Below are 26,178 nucleotides of genomic sequence, written 5' to 3'. Positions count from 1 at the left end.
CAAGTATATTTAATTTCTAACTCATATTGTGGCTTATTTCCAATTAAAATAGTAAATTTACTACAAAATCACTTTGTAACTTATATTTTCTCCCTGTATACAATTTGCTTACATCAGTTTCAAACAAAATCTCAATTGGTGCTGTCTGTCCGACATCGCTGAGCAAAGATTCCTAGTTCGCAAATAAATAATAGAAAATAACTTTCAATTGCACGAAAAATTATTATAGTTCTGCAAGTTTTTGGTATCACCTTTTCCAATAGTTATGGAGATATTTTACAGCTGAACTTCAGATCCTCAAATGACCTTCCAGTGGCCAGAAAGCGTAAAGTTGCTACAAGGCGGTGTTCAGTACTGACACATTCACGCATGACGGTATCTCTTTTGAAAATGAGTAGACCAAGTTTTTCCAGCAACAGCGAAAAAATGAAGTTGCCCATTCTGAGGTAGTATCTGTAATCATCCTCATTAATGACATTGAGCAATTTCGTGTCACAATAGTTCACACGATCAACAAATAATTTCTTCGTCCAAAATTGTTTCTTCTTTTTTTCAAATGAAAAGGATAACAAGCACAATGCTGCCATTTTCTAATGTGGGACCGCAAGTCGGAACGTGAATGCCCAGCTTTACTCGTGCGTCATCGTTTAAAGCATATTAAATAAGTCGGAAATTTACTCAACGCAATAGAAAGTGACAGAAAGTGGATACAGAGGATAAGTGGATAAAAGTGGAAATAAATAGAATGAAAATGTTAATTTAGCTCTAAAATTTTGGTGCAAAATTACAGCTACATTTGAAGTATCTTAATAAATTCTTTTAATATCATTAGTGATTAATAAATATATAAACAACTTATAAAAAATAAAATTAAATATACAATAATAGGATTCTTGTTCGAACCTCCGAACAGTAAACATATCAGCAATTAGCGATAATTGATATTTAATATTAGCTTGTTAGTTTGGACAAAATAAGAAATTTTTTGTTTCAAATATAAAATTTTGTTTATATCTAGGTGCAGTGTAAATGGGTTACTTCTTCTGGACTGAAAACTGTAAGTTTGATTTTCCTATTTCATCTATAACAAATCAAGGGTAAACAACTTTTTATGCTGATTTGGCGTGAGCTTAATTACCAGATCTTTCGGTAATGATCCATTATAAGTACAAGGGCCGTATTCAGGTTACTTAGCCCAAGCATGGAAATGGATTCAGCAGCGGAAACTTCCACCGTGGAAAATTCTGGCAATCTACTTGTAAACCAACCATTAAAATTATATTCTACAGCTTTTAATCAACCTACGAATAAATTTCCAAACAAAAAACAAGCAATTCTACTTTACTCACTCTTCATGGGTTTTTGCCGCGTTTACTATTGCCTTCCATTGATTCCGATCATGTGCTATTATTTCCCATGGCCTTACTTCCATCTTCTCCAGGTCTTCCCTGACTGCGTCTTTCCACCTTTTTCTAGGCCTTCCTGTCGATCTTCTACCATCTGGTCTTTCCTAAACACATTGCTAATCAGTCTGTCGTCATCACTCCGTACCACGTGGCCTGCCCATCTTAATCTATTGGCTTCTATGTATCTTACGATGTTTCCTTTCCCGAAGAGAGTCTCTATTTCATTGTTGTATCTGCTCCTCCATTCATTTATCACGCTGTCCCTGCAAGAACCATATATAATTCGCAGGATTTTGCGTTCCCATACTAATAGCTTATTGATTTCTTTCTTTCTCAATGTCCATGTTTTACTTCCATATGTCACTCCTGGTCGTATTATGGTTTTGTACATTTGGATTTTGGCACGCCTTGAGAGAAGCTTTGACCTCATTAGATGTTGAATGGCAAAGAATGATTTATTCTCCGCCAGTATTCGTATTTCAACCTCCCGTTCTCCTGTGTTTTCACTGGTAATTGTTGCTCCTAGGTATTTGGATTCTTTGACCACCTCAAAATTATGATCGTTTATGGTAATGTTTTGTCTTATTCGCTGTCGTTCCTTTTTTGATACGACCATGTATTTAGTTTTTTCTTTGTTTATTTTCAGGCCTACGCTTAGTGTTGCTTCTTCAAAGTTCACTTTACTCACTCCCAAACTCTAATATTGAAGTTTACCTTAGTGCAGTAACTTGTAAAGTGGATCCCAGAAAAATACATTATATTTCTAAAATTACAAACGATCGTCTTTTAATCTTCTTTACCAGTGAAAAGAGAGACGATGAGTTTCTAGCAAACGACAATGGGGTTGTAATAATTAATTAAGAACGTATTCAAGCCCGAAGACTTATAACTCCAAATAAACGATTGATTATTTCCAACGTATGTCCAAGTATTCCGCACAGCATTATAGAAAAATACCTGAAAATCTTAGGTATATATCTAATAACTTCAATTGACTTTCTCAGGATAGAGACTTCAAATCCAGCATTTAAGCATATCTTGAGATTCCGACGATACACTTCTATAGTGCCAACTAACTTAGATAAATTACCTGGTTCTATGTTAATTTACCATGAGAATAACAACTATCGAATTTTCTTTTCCATCGAAAAGCAATCTTGCTACTTATGTTAGCAGCAAAGACATTTTGCATCTCAGCTTTCCAATAAAAATAATCAGACTCCTTTAAACAACACCCAAAATACTGTTCATCTAAACTCCCTACAGGAAGTACACCAATCAGCTCATCTTTCGACAATTTCTTCTACACAATCCTCTCCTACTGAGACTAAAATTACAGTACAACAATCAGCTCCTTTGTCGATAAATTTCTCTACAAAATCCCCTCTTACTTAGGCTGAAACGTCTAGAAAAATCATTACCTATCAATTAAATAAGCATACTCCGATAAACTGCGACCTACCCAATAAGACTTTAGATTAAAATACATCCTCATCTCAGCACCCTACACGAAACGTATCTGAAATAATATCCCCCCCCCCCAATAAGAAGATAACGAAAATGACTTCGCTGAACCGAAGCCATTAAGCAAAAAAAAAACTCAATAAGAAAACAACAGAGACCTAGTAGAAGATTTTACCAAATGCACCAGTCAATTCTTCAAAGAAAACTGCAACAATGGATACTTAACACAGAGAAAGAACTTATTGACTTATTTGAAAATGCGCATAGTTCTTTAGATCCTCTCAGTGTCCTCAGAACTTACTCGGACTAATAAACAAAATTACAGAACAAATTTTAAGTAATATTTCTACCCATGATACTAGCGATTTCCCTCCGAAGACTTATTTATTAAACTATTTTCAATTCTATTATTCAATGGAACCTAACTGGGTACCATATTCATTTATGGGATCTTTAAATTCTGATAAATAAATTTCATCCATCCATCCTGTTTGCAAGAAACGAAGGAAAAAGGAAATTCGTGTCACAATCTTAAAAACTTCATCTCCAGACTACGATTAGGACACTCCAAGATCACACATGATTTTCTACTACAGAAGCAACCCAAAGCTTTGTATCATGCGTGTGATAGTGATCTAACAGTATATCACTTATTAGTGGAGTGTCCGTTGTACGTATTTAAAAGACAACATAAACAGTTAAGTACCTACAACAATAAAACACATTCTATATGAACATAGTGACCATAATCGTACCAAACTTTTTTTGGTTTCCTCAGGACTAATTAACAAAATCTAATTGTATTATTTGTTTTTTTAAATTTATGTTATCTGTAAAATCGATCATTGCTAATAACCCTGGTGGTTGAAGCAGTTTCAAATAAAAAAAATAATAATATTTACAACGTGTTGATGTAATAGGTAAAAGTAAAAATGATTTAAGGAATAAAACATTTATACGAAGACGGTTGCGTTTCGATCTAGTTTGAGTCTCTTACCACTCCCTAAGACGTGTTTCTGGGTCTACCCGTCATCAGAGAGAGTTTGTAAGAAGACTCAAACTAAATCAAAACGCACCGACTACTCTAGCATTTATAGGAAAAATAATTACCAGAGTATGCTAATAGAGACCTCTAGTGAGGAAAGATGAAGTTAAATATGTCGATAGAAATTAAAGTAAACTGTATACCCAAGCTTAATCAAGCCATTCAGAGCGATGCTGGGAATATTTATATTCCACTATGCATCAACAATTTACCCATATAAATTACCATCATTCTTGTACTCATTGCGTCAAGTAAGGACGATAAATATACGAAGACTGTTGCGTTTCGATCTAATTTGAGTCTCTTACCACTCCCTAACAAGTGTTTCTGGGTCTAAACATATTCAGAGAGAGTTTGTAAGAAGACTCAAACTAAATCAAAACGCACCGACTACTCTGGCAATTATAAGAAAAATAATAATAGTTAAAAATAATGAGTACAAGAATGATGGTAAATTGTTGATGCATAGTGGAATATAAATATTCCCAACGTCGCTCTGAATGGCTTGATTAAGCTTGGGCATACAGTTTACTTTATTTGATATCGACACATTTAACTGAAAACACATTATTTAGATCAAATAATATTGTTGTAAGATTCTCTTACACCTATTTTCTTCTCTAATAAACCACTGTTTAATTAATTTGTTAGTATGATCTACACACTTTGCCAAGGCGACAGCATTATACTTTTGAATTGATTCCTTCCACATACTTAAAACATGATCATTTCTATATTGCATCTCTGCCAATATATGTATTATAAGTAATATATGTTATCTTGCAATCTGCCTATAGTAATTCGATAGCATTAAAATCTGGGTGATAAGGTGCCAATCTAAGCACGGAGGGTTGTCTATTAATGATTTCACTATGGTAGGGTGCATTGTCCTTGACAATTGTAAATATTGTACTATTCATTTCACCGATAATTTGCAGTCAAGGAATTAAAACAAAATAATCAACCGGCGTCTGAAATAAAATCTTGTGCTGGACCGGCATGAACCACAATAAATCTTTTGCTTCATAACCACCTGGTTAACGTACACTTCTGCTGTTAGTAAAAAAAAATCCACATTTCGTCTAAAAATACAACTTGTTGTGAATATGTACTACAGTAAGGTCTCGTTTTATGCGGTGGATACGTTCCACAGAAAAAAATACTTCATTTTCTAGTTTACTCACGAAGGATTTGTAAGTTACCTTTATGTAATATTTTTTAAACGTTGTAATTATGCCCTGATCTAATGGCTGAATAAGGCTTGTTATATTGGCCAAAAGAAATACTATTTGAAGGTTTGGAAATTCTAAGGGTTTCTTGTTAGCCATACAATGCATTGGCAGTTGTTTTAAATATTTGCCTTTTAAAGCACGTAATCTAAAAGATTTATTTAATAAAAGCGGTTTCAACATCTGATCTCCTGATGCATTTCTACAAAGTAATAATGCTACTCGATCTTTACTTTCTTTATGTTCGCTTGCAGTTTTTTCATCGTTTGCGATGTAAGTACGGTTAGGCATGTTTTTCCAATACAGTCCCGTTTCATCTTCAATAATTTTGGCTAGCTCCTGTTGAAATATTTTTGCTTCTGCTTCATCTGCTGTAATCTTGATATTATGAAGTGCATTTCTTTTTATAAACCCGGTAAGCCATCCTCTGCTAGCTGAAAATTCTGTACCTGCCTGGGGAGTGAAGTTCTTTCTTATGATAGAGTAAGATGAAAATTTGGCTCCTAATTTTGTACCAGAAATTATAGATTTTCTTATAGCAACTTCATTCTTTTTAATTGCTCTTACAGTTGATTAAAATGTTTTCCAATTGCCGTAGATCCTTTTCGTTCTTCTAAGCGATCTAAAATTGAAATTTTCGTTTTCAACGAGATTGATTGTCTTTAATGTGTTTTTTTCATTGGGCCAAAATAAAATTTAAAAAAAAATAAAAAGAATTAGACAATATTGAGACGACAAAAACCTCTTCTAATGAAAAATAAAACTTTACGACACTCACTTGAAACGTTTCAAAAGCGAAAACCGCGCTGCTTAAAATACTGCAACTTGGAACCAGCAACATTTTAAAGAACTTATTATAAAACGAAGCACCGCTAAGAGAAAAATTATTTTAAAACAATAATATGTTATACCTTTGAATACGAAACTATTGTGTATGTAACAAGGGAATCCCCGAATTACAAACGCTCACTTTACAGACATCTGGATGTAAATGGTTAATATTTAATTATAATACACTTGAGTGCAAAATAATCAACTCAAAAGCGATATTTAAGATTACACCTTCTGTTTCAATGTAAGAATTATGAAAATAAAAAAAATGTAATGTGCAAACAATAACTTTATTATTGAACTTACAAAAACTTCTACTGCATTATTTGAAAGACGCATTTTAAAAATAATATGCAATACAAACAGAGTTTCCTCAATATTCATCATTGGAACTAACGCAAGAAAGACGTTATGAACAGAGAAATCATCAGTTACAACATGAATTTCTTAATTATTCAGTATTTAATATTACCACCCCTACTCCTAATTAAAATTGCTAATCGTTTTCGCATGGATCGGATGACTTTTCTAATAAATTTTTGAGGCATTGCTTCCCATTCATCATTAAGTGCAGCTCTCAATTCCATTATGCTCCTTGGTGCATGATTTCTGTTCAGACCCTTCGTTTAAGCTTATTCCAAACATGCTCTATTGGATTTATGTCCGGGCTCAACGCAGGCCAATTTATTGTAGGTATACCGATCTCAGTCAGATAGGTGGTGGTGACTCGTGCGGTATGATATCGTGCATTATCATGCAATAAAATAAAGGCATTACCAATAAATCCCGCGTATGGAACCACATGTTCCTTCAAAATATCTCTGATGTAACGATCCGTTGTTAAACCTCCTCCACATTCTCCACCAGGCACGAAAACCAACTCGATTTTCCCATCCTAGAAATGCCTGTCCAAAACATACAAGAACCGCCTCCATATGACACAATTTCTCGTATACAACATTGAGCAAATCGTTCCCCTGGCCTTCTATAGACTCGACGCCTCTTGTAGTTGCCATGTAGGCAGATCCTACTTTCGTCGAAGAATAATACATGACTTCATTGATAGTCGTCCCAATCCAGATGTTCGCGAGCAAATTCTAGTTGCCTTTGCTTCTGGGTTGCAGTTAGCTTGGGGCCCGTAGCTGCCCTTTTTGGTGTCAGGTTGGCTGCTTTCAGTCTCCTTCTGACTGTATAAATGCTGGTAACCACACCTCGAACCTCTCTAAGCTCTTCTTTGAGATTAGCACTAGTCAAATGTCGATTTCTCAGAGATTTAGATACAAGAAATCGATCATCTCTCTCTGTTGTTATTCGTTTACGACCTCCTCCTTGTCGGCAGACATAATCACCAGTATCTTGGAACCGACGATACACTCGGGACACAGCAGATTGGCTTAAATTTAGTCGATTTGCCACGGCTCTCTGGTCAAGTCTTCTCTCAATAATGCTACTGCTTGAGCTGCTTTGACGGATGTGGTATCCGTTTTTTATGAAGTTGCGAACTTAATTGACTGATGTATTAGTGGGTTGCTATGAAAATTGATGCTTACGATGTTCACCGAACGCGTTAAGTCGGTGCGTGTCGATTTCAATGAGTCAAATTCTGACCCCCTCTCTACGTATTGCATTATTTATTTGTAATACCTACGTCACCCGATATACCAAAAATCAAAACTTTTTTCAAACTCAATAATTGATTGAAACAGGAGACAAACTTTCGCAAAATAATTTTGAGTCGATTTTTTTGCACTCAAGTGTAGTTAATAATAGAAATTTTTGTATAAATTTTTCGATAAAATACAAACCGCACAACTTTAAAATCGCATAAAAATAATCCGTATAAAAAGAGATGTTTTTCATGTATTTACTTAAGAAACACGCTCGATGTGCTGCGATATGAGTTCTTTGAATTAAAACTCTTTGATGATCATCTTTTTAAAGCCCTTAAAATTAAATCTTTTAATATTCTATTTAAGCATGTTTTACTTGTAGAAACAATTTCATTAGCCTGCAGCTTATTGATCAACGCTTCACGGGTCACATGTCCTATAAAAAGTTATTTACTTTAATATATTACTATAATATGTTAAGTCCTAATTGTAATTATTAATAGAAAATTGGTTCAATTACTATCCTAGTATATACTATATATTGTATTTCGAATTGCCATTTTAGTTTCCTCGGGTAACTCAGTAGTTTTCGTTTTTAAACGAGGTCTGCTTTTTCTCGGACAAGATAAAACAAGTTTTTTTTGTTTTTCGTATATTGTATACTTACTGTTTTTGTCGCCAACTTAAGTGCAGCTGCCTATCAAAAACAAAGTTAAAATATTATCAATACTTTAATTGAAATTGAAAATAAAATAATATTTTGTTATCTAATAAAGTTGGCAAATAAATAATATTAATAATGTAGCATTTTAAATCACCTTGTATATATTAAAACACCGAAGAATATTTTCCATGTGTTTCTATTTCCCATGGTACATGTTAAAACACCGAAATATTTTCACAATCCTTTTGCGTCGTTGGGCTTTGTAATATAAACATTTCTGGTTTGTCTATAATAATTTTAATTGCCTTCGTTTGATATTGATGTCGCTTAATATTACGCGTCAAATAAACATCCACTTAGATTGGCGAGAAAGTATTGCGGGAAAGAGAATTGCATTACTCTGCAATGGATCACCGAAGTGGTCACTTCATTGTTTCGAGTCCGGATTATTTTTGAATTTGTAATGGCTTTTCAGTTTTCGTTTTTATCATGGAAATATAGTGTATTGTAGCAGATAAATGTGGAGTTAAAGTGAAAGGTGGGATTAAAATCTTGAACGGAAAAGATGCGGCGTCTGTAATCTAAAAAAGCCGGCAAATTTTGTTTCTGGAAAGGTGAATTTAATTCAAAAATGCTATCTGGCAGTTTTTTGTTGAGTTAATCATCGATGTGTTGTATTGTGTCCCTATTTGAGAGATTTTAAAAATAGCGGTATAACAATTTAAGAGGTCCACATGGTTTCAAGCAAGAACTTGAAAAGCCGAGTTTTGAAGATCACAGTTTTTTGTCATACAAGATAATCCGAGGCCCAAATCCAGTGCCCAACTTACAAAGAATCGTCTATTTGTTCTCCCTGATCATTTCAGAGCAAATTGCAGCTTGTGGGATGCATTTGTGTTATTTTGCTGTGTTTTGGATCCAGTTCCAACCCCAAAAACTTTTAAAGGAAATACATCAGCCAGTGAGATCAGGTACTTTTTTTGTTAAATTTTTTTAAAGTAAATATAGATATTCTTCATTAATAACTGCTTTCAAGTTAAAAAAAATTTTATTAAATAAAATTATAAATTTAAATAATTATATATAAAATAATTTTTATAACAAATAATTTTAAAAACTTTATATAGTTTAATAATAAATAATTAATATCTCAAAAAGTTTCAATGTTTAATTTCGACGTATGACAGTTAGCATTATCTTTTTCGGATATTTAGTACATAACCATAAATTTTGAAAGAGGTTTAATTCTTTGTAAGTAGGTATATTTAAAAAACCCTTAGAAGGGCTACATTAAAATAACAAACGTTTTCGGAATAATAATTCCATCATCAGGTTAAAAGCAGGTTAACATACCTGAGCCACCAAAATATTAGGGTAAAACCCTTTACATAAATTAAAGTTACCAAAAAACATACATATTGTTGTTAAAAGTAAATGATGTTTAAGAGTAGATTAGATTTAACTTCAGGCAAAATATAACCATGTCTCACGTGAGTACCAGCGTCCGGAGGGTAGACCTCTTCAAACGGACTTCAGCTGGCAACTCCATTTAAAAATTTAGATATTTACAATTAACTAATAATTTAAATTCCTGTAGTGTCTTTAACGTCTGGAGTTTGTTGTAACCCGATATCATCATTCTAAGTTGTTTTTAAATACTGTTAACTTTATTTGTAACTGTTTATGGTGAAGTAATAATAAATATGTGATGTTTCTCCCTAAACGAAGTGTAGTATTATTTTCTTTAAAAAGATTCTAACCTTTTTCAGATTTTTTAGGAAAGAAAAGCCTTTCTTTTTTTATATCCAGCAGGAAGATTCTTTTAAATGACTACTACTACTACTACTACTACTACTACTACTACTAAGGATTTCCACAGTTTTCACTGTCTTCCTTCACTCAACCGTTTTCTCCAATTTTCCCTGTCATTCCAGTCTCCATCTCGCAGGGTTCTTTTCTCCATTTTCTCCTTTTAAATGACGTGCTTTAAATAGTTTAGGAAGCTTCTTGTGTTGTGTTGTCCAGGAAATCCATGTAAGTACTTTTTGATTTCTTTTTTGGTAGTTACCTCTTTCCAGTCCCTCTGTTGTTAACTTATTTACGACCCAGCTCTCCAACCAAACTAAGGGTAGCCGTTCACAAACGATCCGGTTTATTTGCTTACCCTTTATCCAGCCCAGTTATTGTTCAGTCCCCATTTTCAACCCCCTATATGTGATACCCAATATGGTAGGCAAAATATAACCGCAACAATAATATATATTCTTGTCATCATTTAAGCTTTATAATAGCGCACATTTGAAAATTGTAGTTTCTGTACCTCTTAACCAGATCACAACGGTTCCAACGATCGCCCATTCCTTTTTTCTAATTTAAAGTACTTGAATAAAATTAAAACGAGTTCTTATGGTTGTCAGATAAGAGTTTTTTCATGTATAATCTAAAATAATTCAATACAATATTTTCTTTTTATCATTTCTTTCACTTTTGCGGAAACTTACACAAATTAAGAGCAGTTTAAATTAAGAGCAAAATAAAATACACATACCACAAAATTTTAAACCCCAACATAAAATTAGTTTTGAAAACAACTATTTTTGTAATATAAATAACTTCTATATTTAAACAGGACAAAAAAAGAACAAAAAATTCAAAAAACTGACAGCCACAAGTAAATAAACCAGAAACGTCACAAACTGTACTTAAAATCTGAAAACGTACCCAAGCATCTTTTTTGTACCTATCTCTTTTCCATGCACTGAATCTAGAGCGTTCATAAAAATAACGTGTGTCTTTACTTAATAACAGGCTGTAGCTGGCTTGTCTTTAGTTTTATACGTGGAAGATTATGATGCTAGATAAAAAGTATGTGTTTTATCTCGCCAGGTATTAATGGCGCACGGGTAAATAACCATGGACTCAACTGTAATATCTGCCATAACCGGTTGGTGATCAGATCCAATATGTGCTCCTGGAAATGTATTGACTTTTTGACGGCATTTCGGAAAAAATGACTTATATAGTCTATTTGATTTCTTGGAGACCAAGGACCTACAGTTTGACCTTATCGACCTTCGCCAATTTTTGAATTGAAGTCGCTTATATAAAATTTTATATTGGCTAAAATTTTATTAGCCATACAGAAAATGTAATTAAAAAGTGGTATGACCGTCAGCATATACTAGATAGACTAGAGGAATTTCTACCTGTTATAATTAATATAAATACTGACAGTGATTCCAGTAGCAGCTGTGACGTAGAGAGTGATTGGTAGGTAAGTAGGTTGAGATACAATTAAACCTAATTTTATAGGTTTAAACTGGGTACGAAACAACTACAAAAACCATAAGATGGATGAAAAAATATAAGAAAGACTAAAATCTGAAAACAGAAGCATGTACTAGTGTGTAACTTTTAGGCACCAACTTTTTTTACATTATTCACAAATTATTTTTATACAACGATCATATGTATAGTTGTAAGGCATTCATCAGAAAACTAAAAATGAAATAAAGCTGAAGAAAAAAATATTGGATAACATTTGAAAATCTAGTTACAACAAAACATTTCAAAGTATAGAAGTAGTGAAAATAGTGTTGTTTTTTATTCTTTTTTATTTCTTTATATGGTAAACCACCCAGTTATTGGCACTTTAAGGAAAAGAGTTGTTTAAACATTAGATTTGCTAATATAGGTAATATCATAGGAGGATATTTTGAATTTTTTTATAATTTACTATTATTACCGAACACAAATTAAATGTCATCTCTAAAATACTAGTTTCTGCTGAAATAAAAATGTTTCTTTGAGTACCTTAATCTTAGGATTTCGTTTAACACTTTTTCCTTTCAAGGAATTTTCTTTACTTTTCAAAAATCGTTTTGCTTTATTTTTTAACTTTGTTCGCTCCTTTTAATTTTTTTCGCGTTCCTTTTCCTCTAGTTCTCTTTAATAAACTGAAAAAGAAATTACAAAACTCGATCGAGTTTTGGTCCAAGGCAAACAATCTTTCATGTTACTGCTCTTATTTATAGAGTTTTGACTAGTGGAGGGAACTGAATCAAAAGTTGAAATGGCAGCGGATCCGGTGATTGTTTCTTGAGTATTTTCTGAGTAAAATGCTGAACTTTGTGCCACTTTTGTGTTTTATTCAGGAACTTCTTCGAAAAGAACAACAGGTACAGATTCTATATCGTAAGTTAAAGCCATCGCTGCTCTCTTCTACTACAGACATTGTAACGATAAGACTACCAAAGAGAATTGAAGTACTATTATAAAAATAATACCTCAATCAATCATGGGAGCTTATCGTCTATGCCTTGCTTAGCTCAGTATCTCAAGTGTGAGTTCGTCTTGTCTTAAACTAGGGATTGAACCTGAACTCTTAGCTGATAGCAAATAAGACAAATTTTAACTAAACATATTAATTAAAAAGAATAAAAAAAAACAATAATCCACCCTGCCAAAGCTTAACAATAATTAGTGATACTTATGACTTCGATGGGCTACTTGTGTGTTGTAGATGTTGGGTCCTCATAATTAAATGTTGTCATCTTCTGGAGAGCTGCAGTTACATGTGGATGTAGGTTCTGATTAAGTGCTTAATAAATGTCCAATATGGTCAATAAATTAGATGTGGTCAATAAATTTTCCTGATTTTGAATGTAAATTGATATAAGGTTGAATGCTCGAATAAATGAACTTTGATCAAATAAAAGGCAGATATCGAGCACAGTTTTATTAATTTAATCTTGCCCAACTACTTTCACTCCCTAGAGCATCTTCAGGGGCATCTAAAATAAGCCAAGAAACGTTTTTTTAACTGAAGAAATGAATTAACTTCGATAAAAACTTTATCAACCATCAACTTCGAGTTTTTGTCGAAGTTAATTAATTTCTTCAGTTAAAAAAACGTTTCTTGGCTTATTTCAGATGCCCCTGAAGATACTCTAGGGAGTGAAAGTACTTGGGCAAGATTAAATTAATAAAACTGTGCTCGATATCTGCCTTTTATTTGATCAAAGATTTTGAATGTGTTCACAAAATTATCAAACTGGTCAATAAAATATGGTAATGTCAATAAACTAAAAAAAAACAATAATAGGTATTAGAGACACATTAAAAAGGCTTTAATTTCCTGGCCATTCTACAAAATTACAATTAAACAAATAGTGTATGGCAAGGATAAAATGAAATATAGTTATTATTGAACTTTAGCTAAATTTTATTAAGATCTCTACTGCACAAAATTAAAAAAACGTGGTTTAAAAGTGAGGTTATAAATATCGGAAACGCTGTCAGAATTATAGAATAAAGATTATAATGAAAGTACTTACCACAAGAGAATTTTTTAGACCATAAAATGAATCTTTGCCTACTTTTATAAATTTCAAAAAGAAGCAAAAAATTATATTCCCACTACATTAGAAAGGTTGAATGACAGAAACTAAGTGGGAGATTGAAATGAAGTTAGCACAGATGACATAGGACGTAAGCCTATGATAGAAATAGCTTTTGTCAACATGGAACAGAATATTTTAGTCTACCGGACATTGCGATAAGGCGTGCCCTCCAAGTAAAAACTTGGCCGGACCCTGAGCTTCCTGGCCTTTCGGCATACGCTCTTAGTGAAACCTCTGCCCCTACGAGTCCGACACCAAAGTGAAGGTGCCACGGGGCGCGTACCAAAGACGTCCCGTGGGTCCCCCCGTAGGGGTACCCCGTAGGGTTACCACGACACGTCTAGCACACGCAACCCGCGGGGGCTCCACCTTCCCCGTAGTACCTGTGTTGTAAGTACCTTGCCTACCCGTTACTCCCACACTACGGGCGGGTAGGTTCGGCAGGCGGAGGAATTTCCACCTCACACGTAGACAGGTCGCCGCCGAGGATCTCTCCTCTACCACTCTTGGATCTCCCGGTGGGTACGTGCCGGGGCACCTACACCACTCCTGACCGCCGTCAGGAGCGGTGTATCCACACCCCTCCTGACCGAGGTCAGGAGAGGTATTTACGGGCCCAGCTCGTTCAACCTCACCAGGCTCTTTTGGAATGGGAGTAGAGTAGTCTCGTCTACACTCCTAGTATCCGAGACGAGTAGTCTCGTCTCGGATACTAGGAGTGTAGACCGGTGACCGTGTCGCCGAAGCGACCGTGTGCGTTTCTACAAACCCGACACCTCAAGCGACGGCTCTCCACCTCTCTATTCCTACCCATTAGTCGCCTCTTACGACAGGCAGGGCTTTCTGACCCCGGCCGTATTCTTATCTCCGCGAGCCGGACGGAGAGTCTACCGGACAGAAATAGTGAGAGCGAATATTTATTCTACGGGACAGAAAGCGAAAGAAAAGAAAGACAGAGGGAGAAAAGAAAAACAGAGGGCGCCAAATACTTTTTAAATAAAAAATAGTAAAAAGAGAAATGAAGTTAAAGTAATTAATAAATTAATAAAGAAATTAAAATGAAATAATTATTTAAATATAAATTAATAGAGATGTGACGTTTATAACGTTTCTTGCAAAAACATTTTATCTATTACAATTTGTGAATTATCGCCTTCTTTATTATTTAGATTATTTGGATGTAAAATATTAAATACATTAAGTAGTACCCTGAATTTTTTGCTAGTGTTATCAGAGTTTCAATTTTTTCTGGCTTCTTTTAAGAGCCGGAAAGTATCTTCATCGCATATTTTGCAAAAATCGGTCAAATTGATTGATTCTGTTGTTTCGCCAAATTTATCTACGGTATATTTTTTACCTAGGCATTTGTTGTAATCAATACTATCCGCATTCAAGGGACAGAGACCACACACTCTAAAATCACTTAAGATAGTTTAAGAGTATCTACCTCTTCTTTTAAAATTGGAGCTAAGTTACTCTTACTTAGTTGTTCAAATGGATTTCTTCTTCTTGAAGAAATTATTGATTATATTTTTTTTATATATTTGCTTTTCTTTTGTACTTTAGGCATTTTTTTCTTCCTGAAATTAAAGATGCCAATCACCAAATGTAAATAAATACCTCGGCTAAGTAGGAAATCAGGTAAAATGTAAGGATAACTTAACGTCTAACCTTCACTCACGAATAGTTAGCGGGGTATTGACGATTATAGTATTCTACGCCCTACCATAAATAATACATGTTGCCAGATCATTATAAAAGTGGAAGTAGGTACTTACAGTGAATTGCTCCTTAATTATTTAAAAATAAAGTGTCCACTGCCAATAATTGGGCTAGTGCCAACAAGCCACCCTACTACATAAGCGAATCAATTTTTAACGTAAAATTATTAGGTACTTAATTCTTGTTTTCTATTTCTATTTTTTAAATTTATTAAATATTAATTTGTTTTGTTGTGCAATCCACTTCTGCAATATTTATGTTAAATATTTGATTTAGAATGAATTCAGAAATTTTTTTGTAATTTGGCAACAATGTCAACTTAGATCCGTGACATAGATAATAAAGTGCATCGGGATTAATACTGTATCAACTGTATTGTATGTATGTTTTATTTTTTCAAAGAATTCCTTGTCAACGATATATTATTACTCATTTCGTAATAACTGAATTATAAATTACTGTAGTGAAACAACAATGGGAAATTTGTCATTTGTGTTTCTATATAACCAAATATTAAATTAATTAAAACCGAAGCAATAGTTACTAGTTTCTAATTTATGTATATCTCTATGTCGCTAAATATGATCAGGATATATTTTGAAAATATAAGCTGCAGTAACATATGACACAAGCAATAAGTACTAAAGGAATTTAGATTATCACAACAATAACTCTTTGTAGGAGCTAATCCGTATCTGAACTTAGAAAGAGAACGAGGGATTTATTGTGAGACGGCATTCCAACGGGTACGTTGCTTTAAACGTTTTCCAGAAGTTATCACTCAAGTCTTTAAATTCTATGGAAGTGTATTCGACTGAAGTTACTACAGAAATTGGAATTAATTTAACTAGAATTTACGTTACAGTTCTTAATATCTGTCTAAATGGTAAAAATAGTTTGTTATGTGTCAGTTAATGCTAGGGTTAGGGTGAGGTAATATATTACTCCTAGTTTTCAAGTTAGTTTAATAATTATTAACCTTATTTTAAGTTAGTTAAATTTAAATATAATTAAAAACTGAATAAATGCATAATAAAGATTATCATATCGTTTGAAATAAGGATGTTTGTTTTACTTCGTTGATGTACAAAAGACATTTGATTATTTTTGAGCTAAAATGTACGTAAAAATGAAAACATTTTTAAGTTGTTGAAACGTAATGTAAATATACGGTTTTGGGAAGATTACAAATAAATATAAATAGACTAAATTGACACATCGAATAAATAATTAATAATTGTTTCCTAAATTTCACTAAAATCTTGTAACGCTATAAACATCACATCTTTATTAATTTATGTTTGAATAATTATTTTATTTTAATTTCTTTATTAATTTCTTAATTCCTTTGGCTTTAGATTCGTTTTTACCGTTTTTTATTCAAAAAGTAGTTGACGCCCTCTATTTTTCTTTGCTTTCTCTTTCTGTCCCGTAGAATAAATATTCGCCCTCTCTCTTTCTGTCCGGTAGACTAAATATTCTGTTCTATGTCGACAGAAGTGCTAATTACATCACAGGCATACGTTCTATGTCATTTGTGCAAACTTCAGTTTAGTCTCCCTACTTTCTGTCAATCAACTTTCCTAACGTAGTGGGAATATAATTTTTTGCCCGTCTCTAAAATTTATAAAAGAAGGCAAAAATTATTATAAGATTCATTTTATGGTCTGCAGAATTATCTTGGGATTATTGGCTGTATTTATTGACCGAATTCAAGTTTTATTGGCTGTATAGAAGACTCTTGGAGATTTTATGGGAAATTTCAGAATATAATATGGAACAACTGTAAGATTGTAGAAATGTTTCAAAATCTCCTGGACCTCGTAAATACGCATGCCCGAAAAAATAAATGGATCCTAAAAACACGCACCATTTTAATTTCATAGGAAATTGGGCGACAGGGTAAGATTTGCACGTGCTAATGATGTCCAGTATTTCCAATCAACATGACATATTATGTTTCTCTAATCTTAAACATTCCAGTTAGTCATCGCAATTTTTATTTTATCTCACATTGAAAGATGTAATAACAATTTACGACTTCCCGTCTTCAGAATTGCTGTGTAAAAATGTAAAATATATTTACATTACACTAATTTAGCTTGTAAATAAACCTTTTAAGAACTGAAAAAAATCTAGAGGACAAATAAATAAATAACAAATTAATGTATAATAGAAAAATAATAGGATTTTGGTTTTAAATTCAGCAAAATATGTTTATACGAGACGAAAAAATATTCGCAGGAGATTTTTTGCATAATCACTTTCATAAAAGACCGCAGAATAATGTTCAAGAGGTTATACAAAAAGTGATCCTAATTTATTAAAAAGTTTTGTATAAATCCATTTTTAGGTTGGGATAAGGGCCTCAAACAACTAAAACCAATGTTTTAAAATCAAATAGGCCAAACTAAAGTATCAGAAACTGATAGAACAAGGTTTGGTGAATTCAAAAATAATTGTGTGTTTTTGAGCCTTAAAAATCATCATTATATTCTTTTTTTTTAGTTTTAAATTGTATAAGTTGAAAACGATCAACTTCAGAGAATAATTACAATAAACCTTTTTTATTCAGAATGATCCAAAAGACCGAAAATAAACTGATCTGGTTGTGCGATCAGATGAAATTGATTTATAGAATTTGTTTAAAAACAATTATTATTTAAATAAATTAGGAATATTAGGTTACGCACGATAAGACATACACATACACGTTAATTAAAACTAGAAATGAAATTATTAATAAAATGTTAAAAGAACTAAAAAATATACATAAAGTGACAGAATACCTAGCTTGTCACCTTGACTAGTTTGTATTTATAGGTCATTGTTGTAGCCGTCGTCGTGGTCGCTATCAGACAGTTTTGTTTCAGATGATTCGCTATCGTCATCTAAATTTATAATGATTTTATGCGCTTCATCCAGGATGTATTCTCGGCTGAAGTACTCTTCGTCTACTTTATCAACATGCCTGTAAGTATTTACCCATATTTCTGGCGTGATTTCATTTTGCCTGATTTTTACTAGTTCTAAAACATCTGCTAATTTAAAAGTCGTGTTTCTTACTGCAACTTCATTTTTTAAATTGCCCCATATCTTTTCAATTGGGTTAAGTTCCGAATGATTTGGTGGTAAACGTAAAACCGAGTGGCCGTGCTGTGCTAATAATTGATCTACATCATATACTGGATTTTTAGGTTTAGCAATAAGTACCTTACTGTAGAGCTCCGGTTTTGTTTCGCTTTCATCGAAAAATATGTTTCTTTCTGTCAACCATTTTTTCATGATGTCTTTTTTCGAAGCCGATCTATGACATTTTTCAAGAGTCACATTATGATATGAGGCGTTGTCTATTACTAAAACTGAATTGGAAGGTAAATTGGGAAGAAGTTTGTCTTTCAACCACTTCATATAATTCTGGTGATTTATGTCATCATGATAATCACCAGTTTTTTGTCCGGATTTGAAAATGAGAGCAGCATTTTCGACAAATCCATTTTTACTACCAAAATGTAAGATAATCAGTCGTTGCCCTTTAGATACCGGAGATTTTATGCACTTGTTTCGTCCATCATACCAACCTTTTGGAACTGTGTGGGAACTATGTATATAATCACTTCATCACTATATACAATATTTCTATCTACAAAAATATTGTGAATTACTTTAAAATTAGTTAAAATGTAAATAAATAAATACCTTACTTTCAGATTTGTACTTTTTGAGTTTTCTTAGAAATTCTGTTCGTTTGGCTGTTCGTCAGTTTTTTCGATTAAAATTTTCCTATTGTCTTCAACTTTTCTTCACCTAAATCCTAATTTTTTCACAATTTTTCTGAAAGAAGATAGTTTACCAATTACAATTCTTTCGTTTATAACAGATTCTTAAACAGCTTTCATGGTAGGTCTTCTTTTGTGGATAGTAGCAAACGTGTAAATGGTATTTCTTATGACGTGTTCCTCAAATCGATTGACTGATGACGCTGGGCTTGCAAATACTTTTTCTGGGTGATACAAATTGTGAAGTTGCTGGTTTGTTTTTACCTTCCTTAATTATCCTCTTCACTGTACTTTCTGAGGTACCAGTTGCTTGAGCCACTCGCTCTATTAGGGGTAAAGGAGTTGTGCAATAACCCAAATCTTTTTCCGTTTCATAGATGAATAAACGTTAAAAATAATTTACCTCCCTTGTTCATGGACTACTTTTTCATTGTTACTTTCCCTGTAAAACCACTAGTTTTTTGATATTAGATAAAATGTTAAATATTAGTTATGTTTAAGAAAAACATTTACAAAAAAATGAATTGAAAAGAAAAGTACTGTGTAAAGTATAAAGCATTTAATTTTTAGCTGAGCCCCTTTGGCTTTGTACACTGTAAAAACGATTCTTCACAAAAAAAAATAAAAATATTAAAGCTATTTAACTAACGCAAAAAACTAGTTCGTCTCTGTCTCGCTGCAAAAACGCACTTTCGAGAACTGCATGTTTTTAGCAATGCCTGATATTATTGTTTTGTCCGTAGGTCGACGTCACCAAATGATGACGTCAGGTCCACATTATTAATTATCTTTACAATATACTCTGGAAGACCTAACCGTCAAATTGGGAGGCCATACAAGCAGCCCATTGATGCCATCGATGCCATAAGTATCATCCACGTTGTATTTATTGTAAAGCATTGATAGGGTTGATTGTTTCCTATTTTTAATAAATATGATTAGTTAAAAATTGTTTTATTTGCTATCAGCTAATGGTTCATGGTTTGATTTCTAGTTTAAGAAAAGACGAACTCACTTTTGAGATACTGAGCTAGGCGAAACGTAGACGATAAGCTCACATGGTTGATTAAGGTATTTTTTTTGTAATAATATTTCACTTCTCTTTGGTGGTCTTATCGTTACAATCTAATTGAATAATACCTTAAAATTTAATATTTTAAATTCGTTACTGTTAACATTATTGTTAAGAAAAATTTATTTGGGTGAAAATACATAAAATTGATTTTCTTTAACCTTCCGCAGATAACGTGAAAATTTTTTAAATTTTTGATAACTGCGATCTAACAATCCGACTTTTTCTTAAAAAAAAAAGAAATTTACCTGTAGGTGTCAAAAATTTGTATTGATATAATTGTGTACTTTATTCTCTACACAATTATATAAAATTTATAATTTTTTTTATTGGTATAGACTAGGTGTCAATCAGCCAGTTACAACATGACTAATACCTTAAACATAAAAATTTAATGACTTAATAATTAATAAAATATGCTTTAAGTACTACAATTAAATAATTAATTGATTAAGTAATTAAAAATACTTTTTTTGTGTTATCTCATTTTTATCTATATTTACATATAAACAAGATGATGAGGTTCTCATAGTTCCACAGCAAACTTTTGAGCAGCTATCTACTCAATCCGACAGCTGCTTTGCTCTGAACTGTCCAAGTTTCTCACCACAATTTTACATATATAGTATTTTTCATATAAAAATTCGTGCACGTCACTCAAGATTTACGACGTCAGAACCCCACAGCGTTGTCAAAACATCACAATAGTCAGGAATTTTTAAAATGTCAATTATTTGTCGAACTATTATATAACAGTAAATACACTTAGTTTTAAGACCACTGCAACACACTAAAATACACAAGAAAACATTTTAATACAAAATTATATATTCTAAATTTTAAACTTACCTCTATTTAGAGCATTAATAGTAAAAACGTCCCGCCACTATTTCTTGTTCAAAACAATCTATCTTATATCAAAGCTTATCAGCTTTCTACAGACTATTTAGTGGTTTTGACATAGCACAATCACAATACACAACAATAATTAGTTTTTAAAACTATTAATTTAAATTTAATATGTATTTATAAATACAATTTATTAATATATACTAGCGGACCAACTCGCCATCGAGTTTTTTAAATGAAATTTTTATTTTGCGAGCAAAATATACAATATATACAATGACCGGAAGTAAAAATATTTTTATCAATAACTCAAAAACTATAAATGATAATTTCGTGAACTTACATTTTTGAACTCTACGTTGAATTCTCTATTGATTTGACTAATAAAAACGAAACCGGAAGTCGACCTCAAAACCGGAATGCAATTTTTAGTTTATCAAATGTCGACATGGATATCATTTAGCAGTTAATTTTGCATGCTGATCACGAATCCGGTGTCAGATTTGCTCTATCTTGACGTTTTATGCGCGTTTCAGGTCACTTCCGGTGTCGGATCTTTCGATCCATATATACATTGTGGGATATTAAGCGGATATTAAATGGGGCATGTACGTTAAGAGTATTTAATTGTTGAATAAATTGATCTGTTTCATCCTTATATTTTTGGCATTCAAAAAAAAATATGAACTACTTGAAAACAAGAATATCGCCATTAAAATTTTGTGTAATACAAATTTCTTCAAAACGATGAATAGATTCTATAGCCACTCCCGCGTAACCGTCATGTCGGTCGCGACGAACAATCTTATAACCCTTAAAATTGTATTGTTTATCGGGTTTAAACCATGCCTCACTCAACAAGGCAACATGTAACCTTTTTTGTACCCTCCAATACAGAAGTAATTTCATGATTTATTATTTCATTACATAAAGATTTCAAATCGTCCAATGTACGTATATTAAAAAAAAACTAATTACAAAATTAGTCTAAGTCGAGCAATATCTTGGTTCTCCCTTTCTCCACTGTGAGAAACAGAACAGAGTGGATTAGCAGGTAGAGTTTGAGATGGTTGAAATCTGAAGTTAAACATGGGAAGTGGCTGAACAGAGTTAGAAGATACAGCAGGAGAAGAATTGGTTTTTATCTTTTTGTTAGGAAAAGTTAGATTAAAATTAGTACTCGTAGCTGCATTAGAAGTAGATTGCGCGGATGTTAGGGACATTTTATTTTGTGTAATATTGAGAAAATTTTTATCGTAGTTGGATAACCTTGAAAACTTATTTTGGCCTAGAGACTCTGAATACCAGTTTTCATTAATTTCCTTTACCTCTATAAAAGAAATTTTATTTTCGATCATAAAATTTAAATTTTTTGTTGTTTTTGGTAAGAAGGACAATTTTTTGAAACCGAATTACAATGAATGCAACTAATGTTTGAATTTTCGAAAGAGTGATCTTCATCTTTATTCTCTTCACATCGAATACGTAGATTTTGAGAACTTCTACACTGTTTTGAAATATGACTGTATCTCAAACACCTACAACACTGAGTAACCTTACCTACAAATTGTTTGACTGGACAAAAAACTCGATTTATAATAACAGATTAAAGCCGTATATTACCTTCAAAAGCTACAATAACAGTTCGTTTTGCTATATACTCAATCGATCTTTTTTTTTTTAACTTTTCTATGTATTCGTTTAATATTTAAGATACGTGGAGATTCAATATTTTCCTGTAAATATGTAGTATCAAATTGAGTGTCAATATCCCGAATTAAACCCTTGCCCTTGGTAATAAGTGACCCGAAATAAAGGCTTTTAAATTTTCTTTTTTTAGTTTACTATTATTTATAAGACTATTTGCAACATGTATAGAAGTTACTACTACCTTAATTCTGTTCCTACCAATTCCCCTTACTTGAAGGATATTAGAAATTCCTAGTTTTATGTACAAAATATGACCTGTTGTAATTGGATATAAGCCGCCAAGATCGGTGTTATCTATCCTTTCAATATACACAAAAATATTTTCAAGATTACACTTATCTGAATTTATATTAAATCCTCTATTTTTTAACGATACCACGTTTTCTTCAGGCTCCATTACTGCAGATGACCTAACAATATTGTAATGTTAAAAGTGTCCTCGAGTCAATGCAAGTCTCCATAGGGGAAAGTAACAAAGTTTTAAGCACTAGGCGAGTATGTTTTTATTAAACACTACAATTAAAAAAAACTAGCCGAATAAAATTAGTTTTAAATTACGCGGTATCACTTTAAATGCAAAGAAATAAACTTTAGAATGTGGAGTATTTAAAAATGCGTATACACACTTTGACAGTTATTTGACAATTGATTTTTTTGTTGTTTTAACAATTTTAAGAGTGTATTAAAAAAGTGTCAATTTTATGAACAGGTAAAATATTCTGGTTCCACTTAAACATAAAATAATTATCTACTTGTATACTCTCGAAATCCATAGAGATTACTGAAACTAGTACTCCAAATTTTGAGCATCATAATTATCATAATAATGTCTACATAATCATGTCAGATGCTCTAGACACAAATATTTTTTGAAGTTTGTGCAAGAATATCTTGTTGTTAAACTTTTTTTAGCGCTGCAGTACGTAATTCGTCCATGAGTTTCTACTGGGGAGCAACATTCTCTGTTTCTTATTTCACATATTTCAGAAAGACGCAAACGGATTATCCTGGAAATGGTTTTGTGTTGTGCTCGTCGACGAATATATGGGTGAGGTAATTGAAATCCTATATTTTCTAAGAATTCTTTCTATCGATATTTGTTTGAGTGTTCGAGGTGTAAATCATGTAACTATTTATTCCAGCAACGTTCATGGCACTATAAAAATTACCATTGGCCAACGACGAGTTGTACGAGTGCATTTGTACTTCGTACATTTTGTCAACAACGTCAACACCTTCTTTCGTTTTGTTGTAGTCTATGACTATTTCCGGTTTCAGTTTCCTCGTCAACAGCATCATGGTAATGCATGATCGACACTAACAGGACATTTTTTTTTTCGTTCTTAAGAATACGAAACGAGCGTATATATATCTCTAAAAGCAAACATAATGGATTTTTCTGGTCTCCTGATAATAACAAGCACCAGAAATATATAAAAGTCCTAATAATGCTTTGTGCGAAACGTCATGGCTTCTCTCTCTCCAGCCTTAAGTAATCCAACTTGGACATAGACCTCCCCCAAATCAATCCATTGTTTTCTATTTTGCGCCACTTGCTTTAAGTTGTGTTCTCCGATCTTTTTAATGTCATCAGCTCATCTCATTTGTGGCCTTTCTCTGCTTCTCTTTCCTAACCATGACTCCACTGTTGTATTTCGTGGTTCCATCTCTTATCCTTCAGTCGGACATTGTGTCCTGCGAAGCTCCATTTTAATTTGGCAGCATGTTCTCCTTCGTCTTTTACTTTGGTTTTGCTTCTAATCCATTTGTTTGTTTTTTTGTCTATAAGTCTCACCCCCAGCATTGATCTTTCCATCGCCCTTTGTACCTTTTCTATTTTATTCATATTAGACTTGGTGAGTGTCCACGGCTGTGAACCATACGTGAGTATAGGGTGGATAAACTGTAATCGTAAATTCGTAAATTCGTAAATTCTGGTTATCAAATATTACTCTATTTTAGTGCTTTTCAAAATCCAACTCAATTTTCCAAATCATGCCCACGCTAACCTTATTCTTCTGGTAGTTTCGGCAGTTTTATTATCTTAACTTTCATTGTCTGTCTCAGGTAGATGTATTCGCTTACTGTTTCTCAATTTATATCATTATTTCTCTAATGTTCTCTTTGTTTTTTCCAAGTTCATCTTAAGACCTACTTTTTCCGAAGCTTGAAATAATTGAGTCATCATGGTCTGTAGTTGTTCAAAACTTGTAACAAATATTACAATGTCATCAGTATATCTCAAATGACTCAGTTTTCTTCCATTAACATTTATTCCTTTATTTGCCCAGTTAATGTCTTTGAACATGTCTTCCAGTCTCAGTGTGAATAGTTTTGGTGAGATAACATCTACTAACGAACTCCTGTTGATTGGTATAGCTTTGGTTTTCGTATCTATTTATATTTTCATTGTAGCTTTCTTGTAAATATTATGTATGAGCACTCTGTATCGGGAGTCTATACTGCAGGTGTTCACAGCTCTATCTATTGCTCAAAGTTCTATGGAGTCGAATTATTTTTTATAATCAACGAAACCAATTTATAAGTTTATCGAGCTTCGACGTTAACCTGTTAGTTATTACTCTCATAAACAGCTTGTACATTTGAGACAGCAGAAGATTGGCCTATAGTTCTTGAGATCTCCCCTGTCTCCTTTTTTGATGAGAAATATTGTCAAACTTTCATTCCAATCATCTGGGACTTTTACTCTGTGAAGACATTGGTTAAAAAAAATTTCAATTCTTCGAAAGTAATTTCACTCCCCTCCTTTAACATTTCTACAAGTATATCTAGGCTTGGAGCCTTATTGTTCTTTAATTGTACCATAGCTTATTTTCTTTCGAAGGACTTTATGTTAGGGAGTATTTCTGAGTTGACATTCGTTATCTCTCTCTTAAGATCTTTCTTTGTAGTGTTATCTGGGTTCTTATTTGAGAAATATAAATCACGGTAAAATGTTTGAGTAACTTTTAGAATTTCGTTCTTTTCTCTTATTTCTTTTCCATCTTTATCCTTCAATAACATTATTATAGGCTTTCCTAAGTTTGATTTGATCAATTCTTTGAAATCATCGGTGTTTCGCTTTCCATCGCTTAGAAATGTGGGTCTCTTTTCCATCAACCGTTTCGTTCCATGACCTATTCTTTACTTCTTATTTTTCATTTTCTTTGCATTAGTCAGTCCTGCTTTCAAGAGTTTTCATTGCATTTCTTTATATTAATTGTGTTGATGTCGAAATATTCTTGTTGATAACTTTCTACAAATTCTTTTCTTAAAACCTCTTTGTACTCATCTCCATTCTGTCGCATTTTAGTTTGATCTATTTGATTACAATAATTATGTTTCTTGTTTCTACTGGTTTTCGTCTGTTTAACAAGAATCTTTGCTCTTAAAAG

At 32.7% G+C, this 26,178-nt stretch overlaps 1 protein-coding gene across 1 annotated transcript; it reads right to left on the bottom strand.

Moving 5' to 3' along the window:
* Positions 1-18,190: 18,190 nt before the first annotated feature.
* Positions 18,191-24,082, bottom strand: LOC140442451 (uncharacterized). The gene is made up of 2 exons (XM_072533520.1): positions 23,953-24,082; positions 18,191-18,963 (listed from the first exon to the last, which is right to left on the bottom strand). Exons 1-2 carry the CDS (start codon positions 24,080-24,082, stop codon positions 18,191-18,193), a joined length of 903 nt encoding a protein of 300 aa, XP_072389621.1.
* Between the last annotated feature and the right edge of the window lie 2,096 nt (positions 24,083-26,178).

This window comes from Diabrotica undecimpunctata, chromosome 5 (genome assembly GCF_040954645.1).
Source record: "Diabrotica undecimpunctata isolate CICGRU chromosome 5, icDiaUnde3, whole genome shotgun sequence".
NCBI classification, from domain to species: Eukaryota; Metazoa; Arthropoda; class Insecta; order Coleoptera; family Chrysomelidae; genus Diabrotica; species Diabrotica undecimpunctata.
Note: the sequence above shows the minus strand (reverse complement) of the source record. Positions and strands in the feature narration are given on the sequence as shown.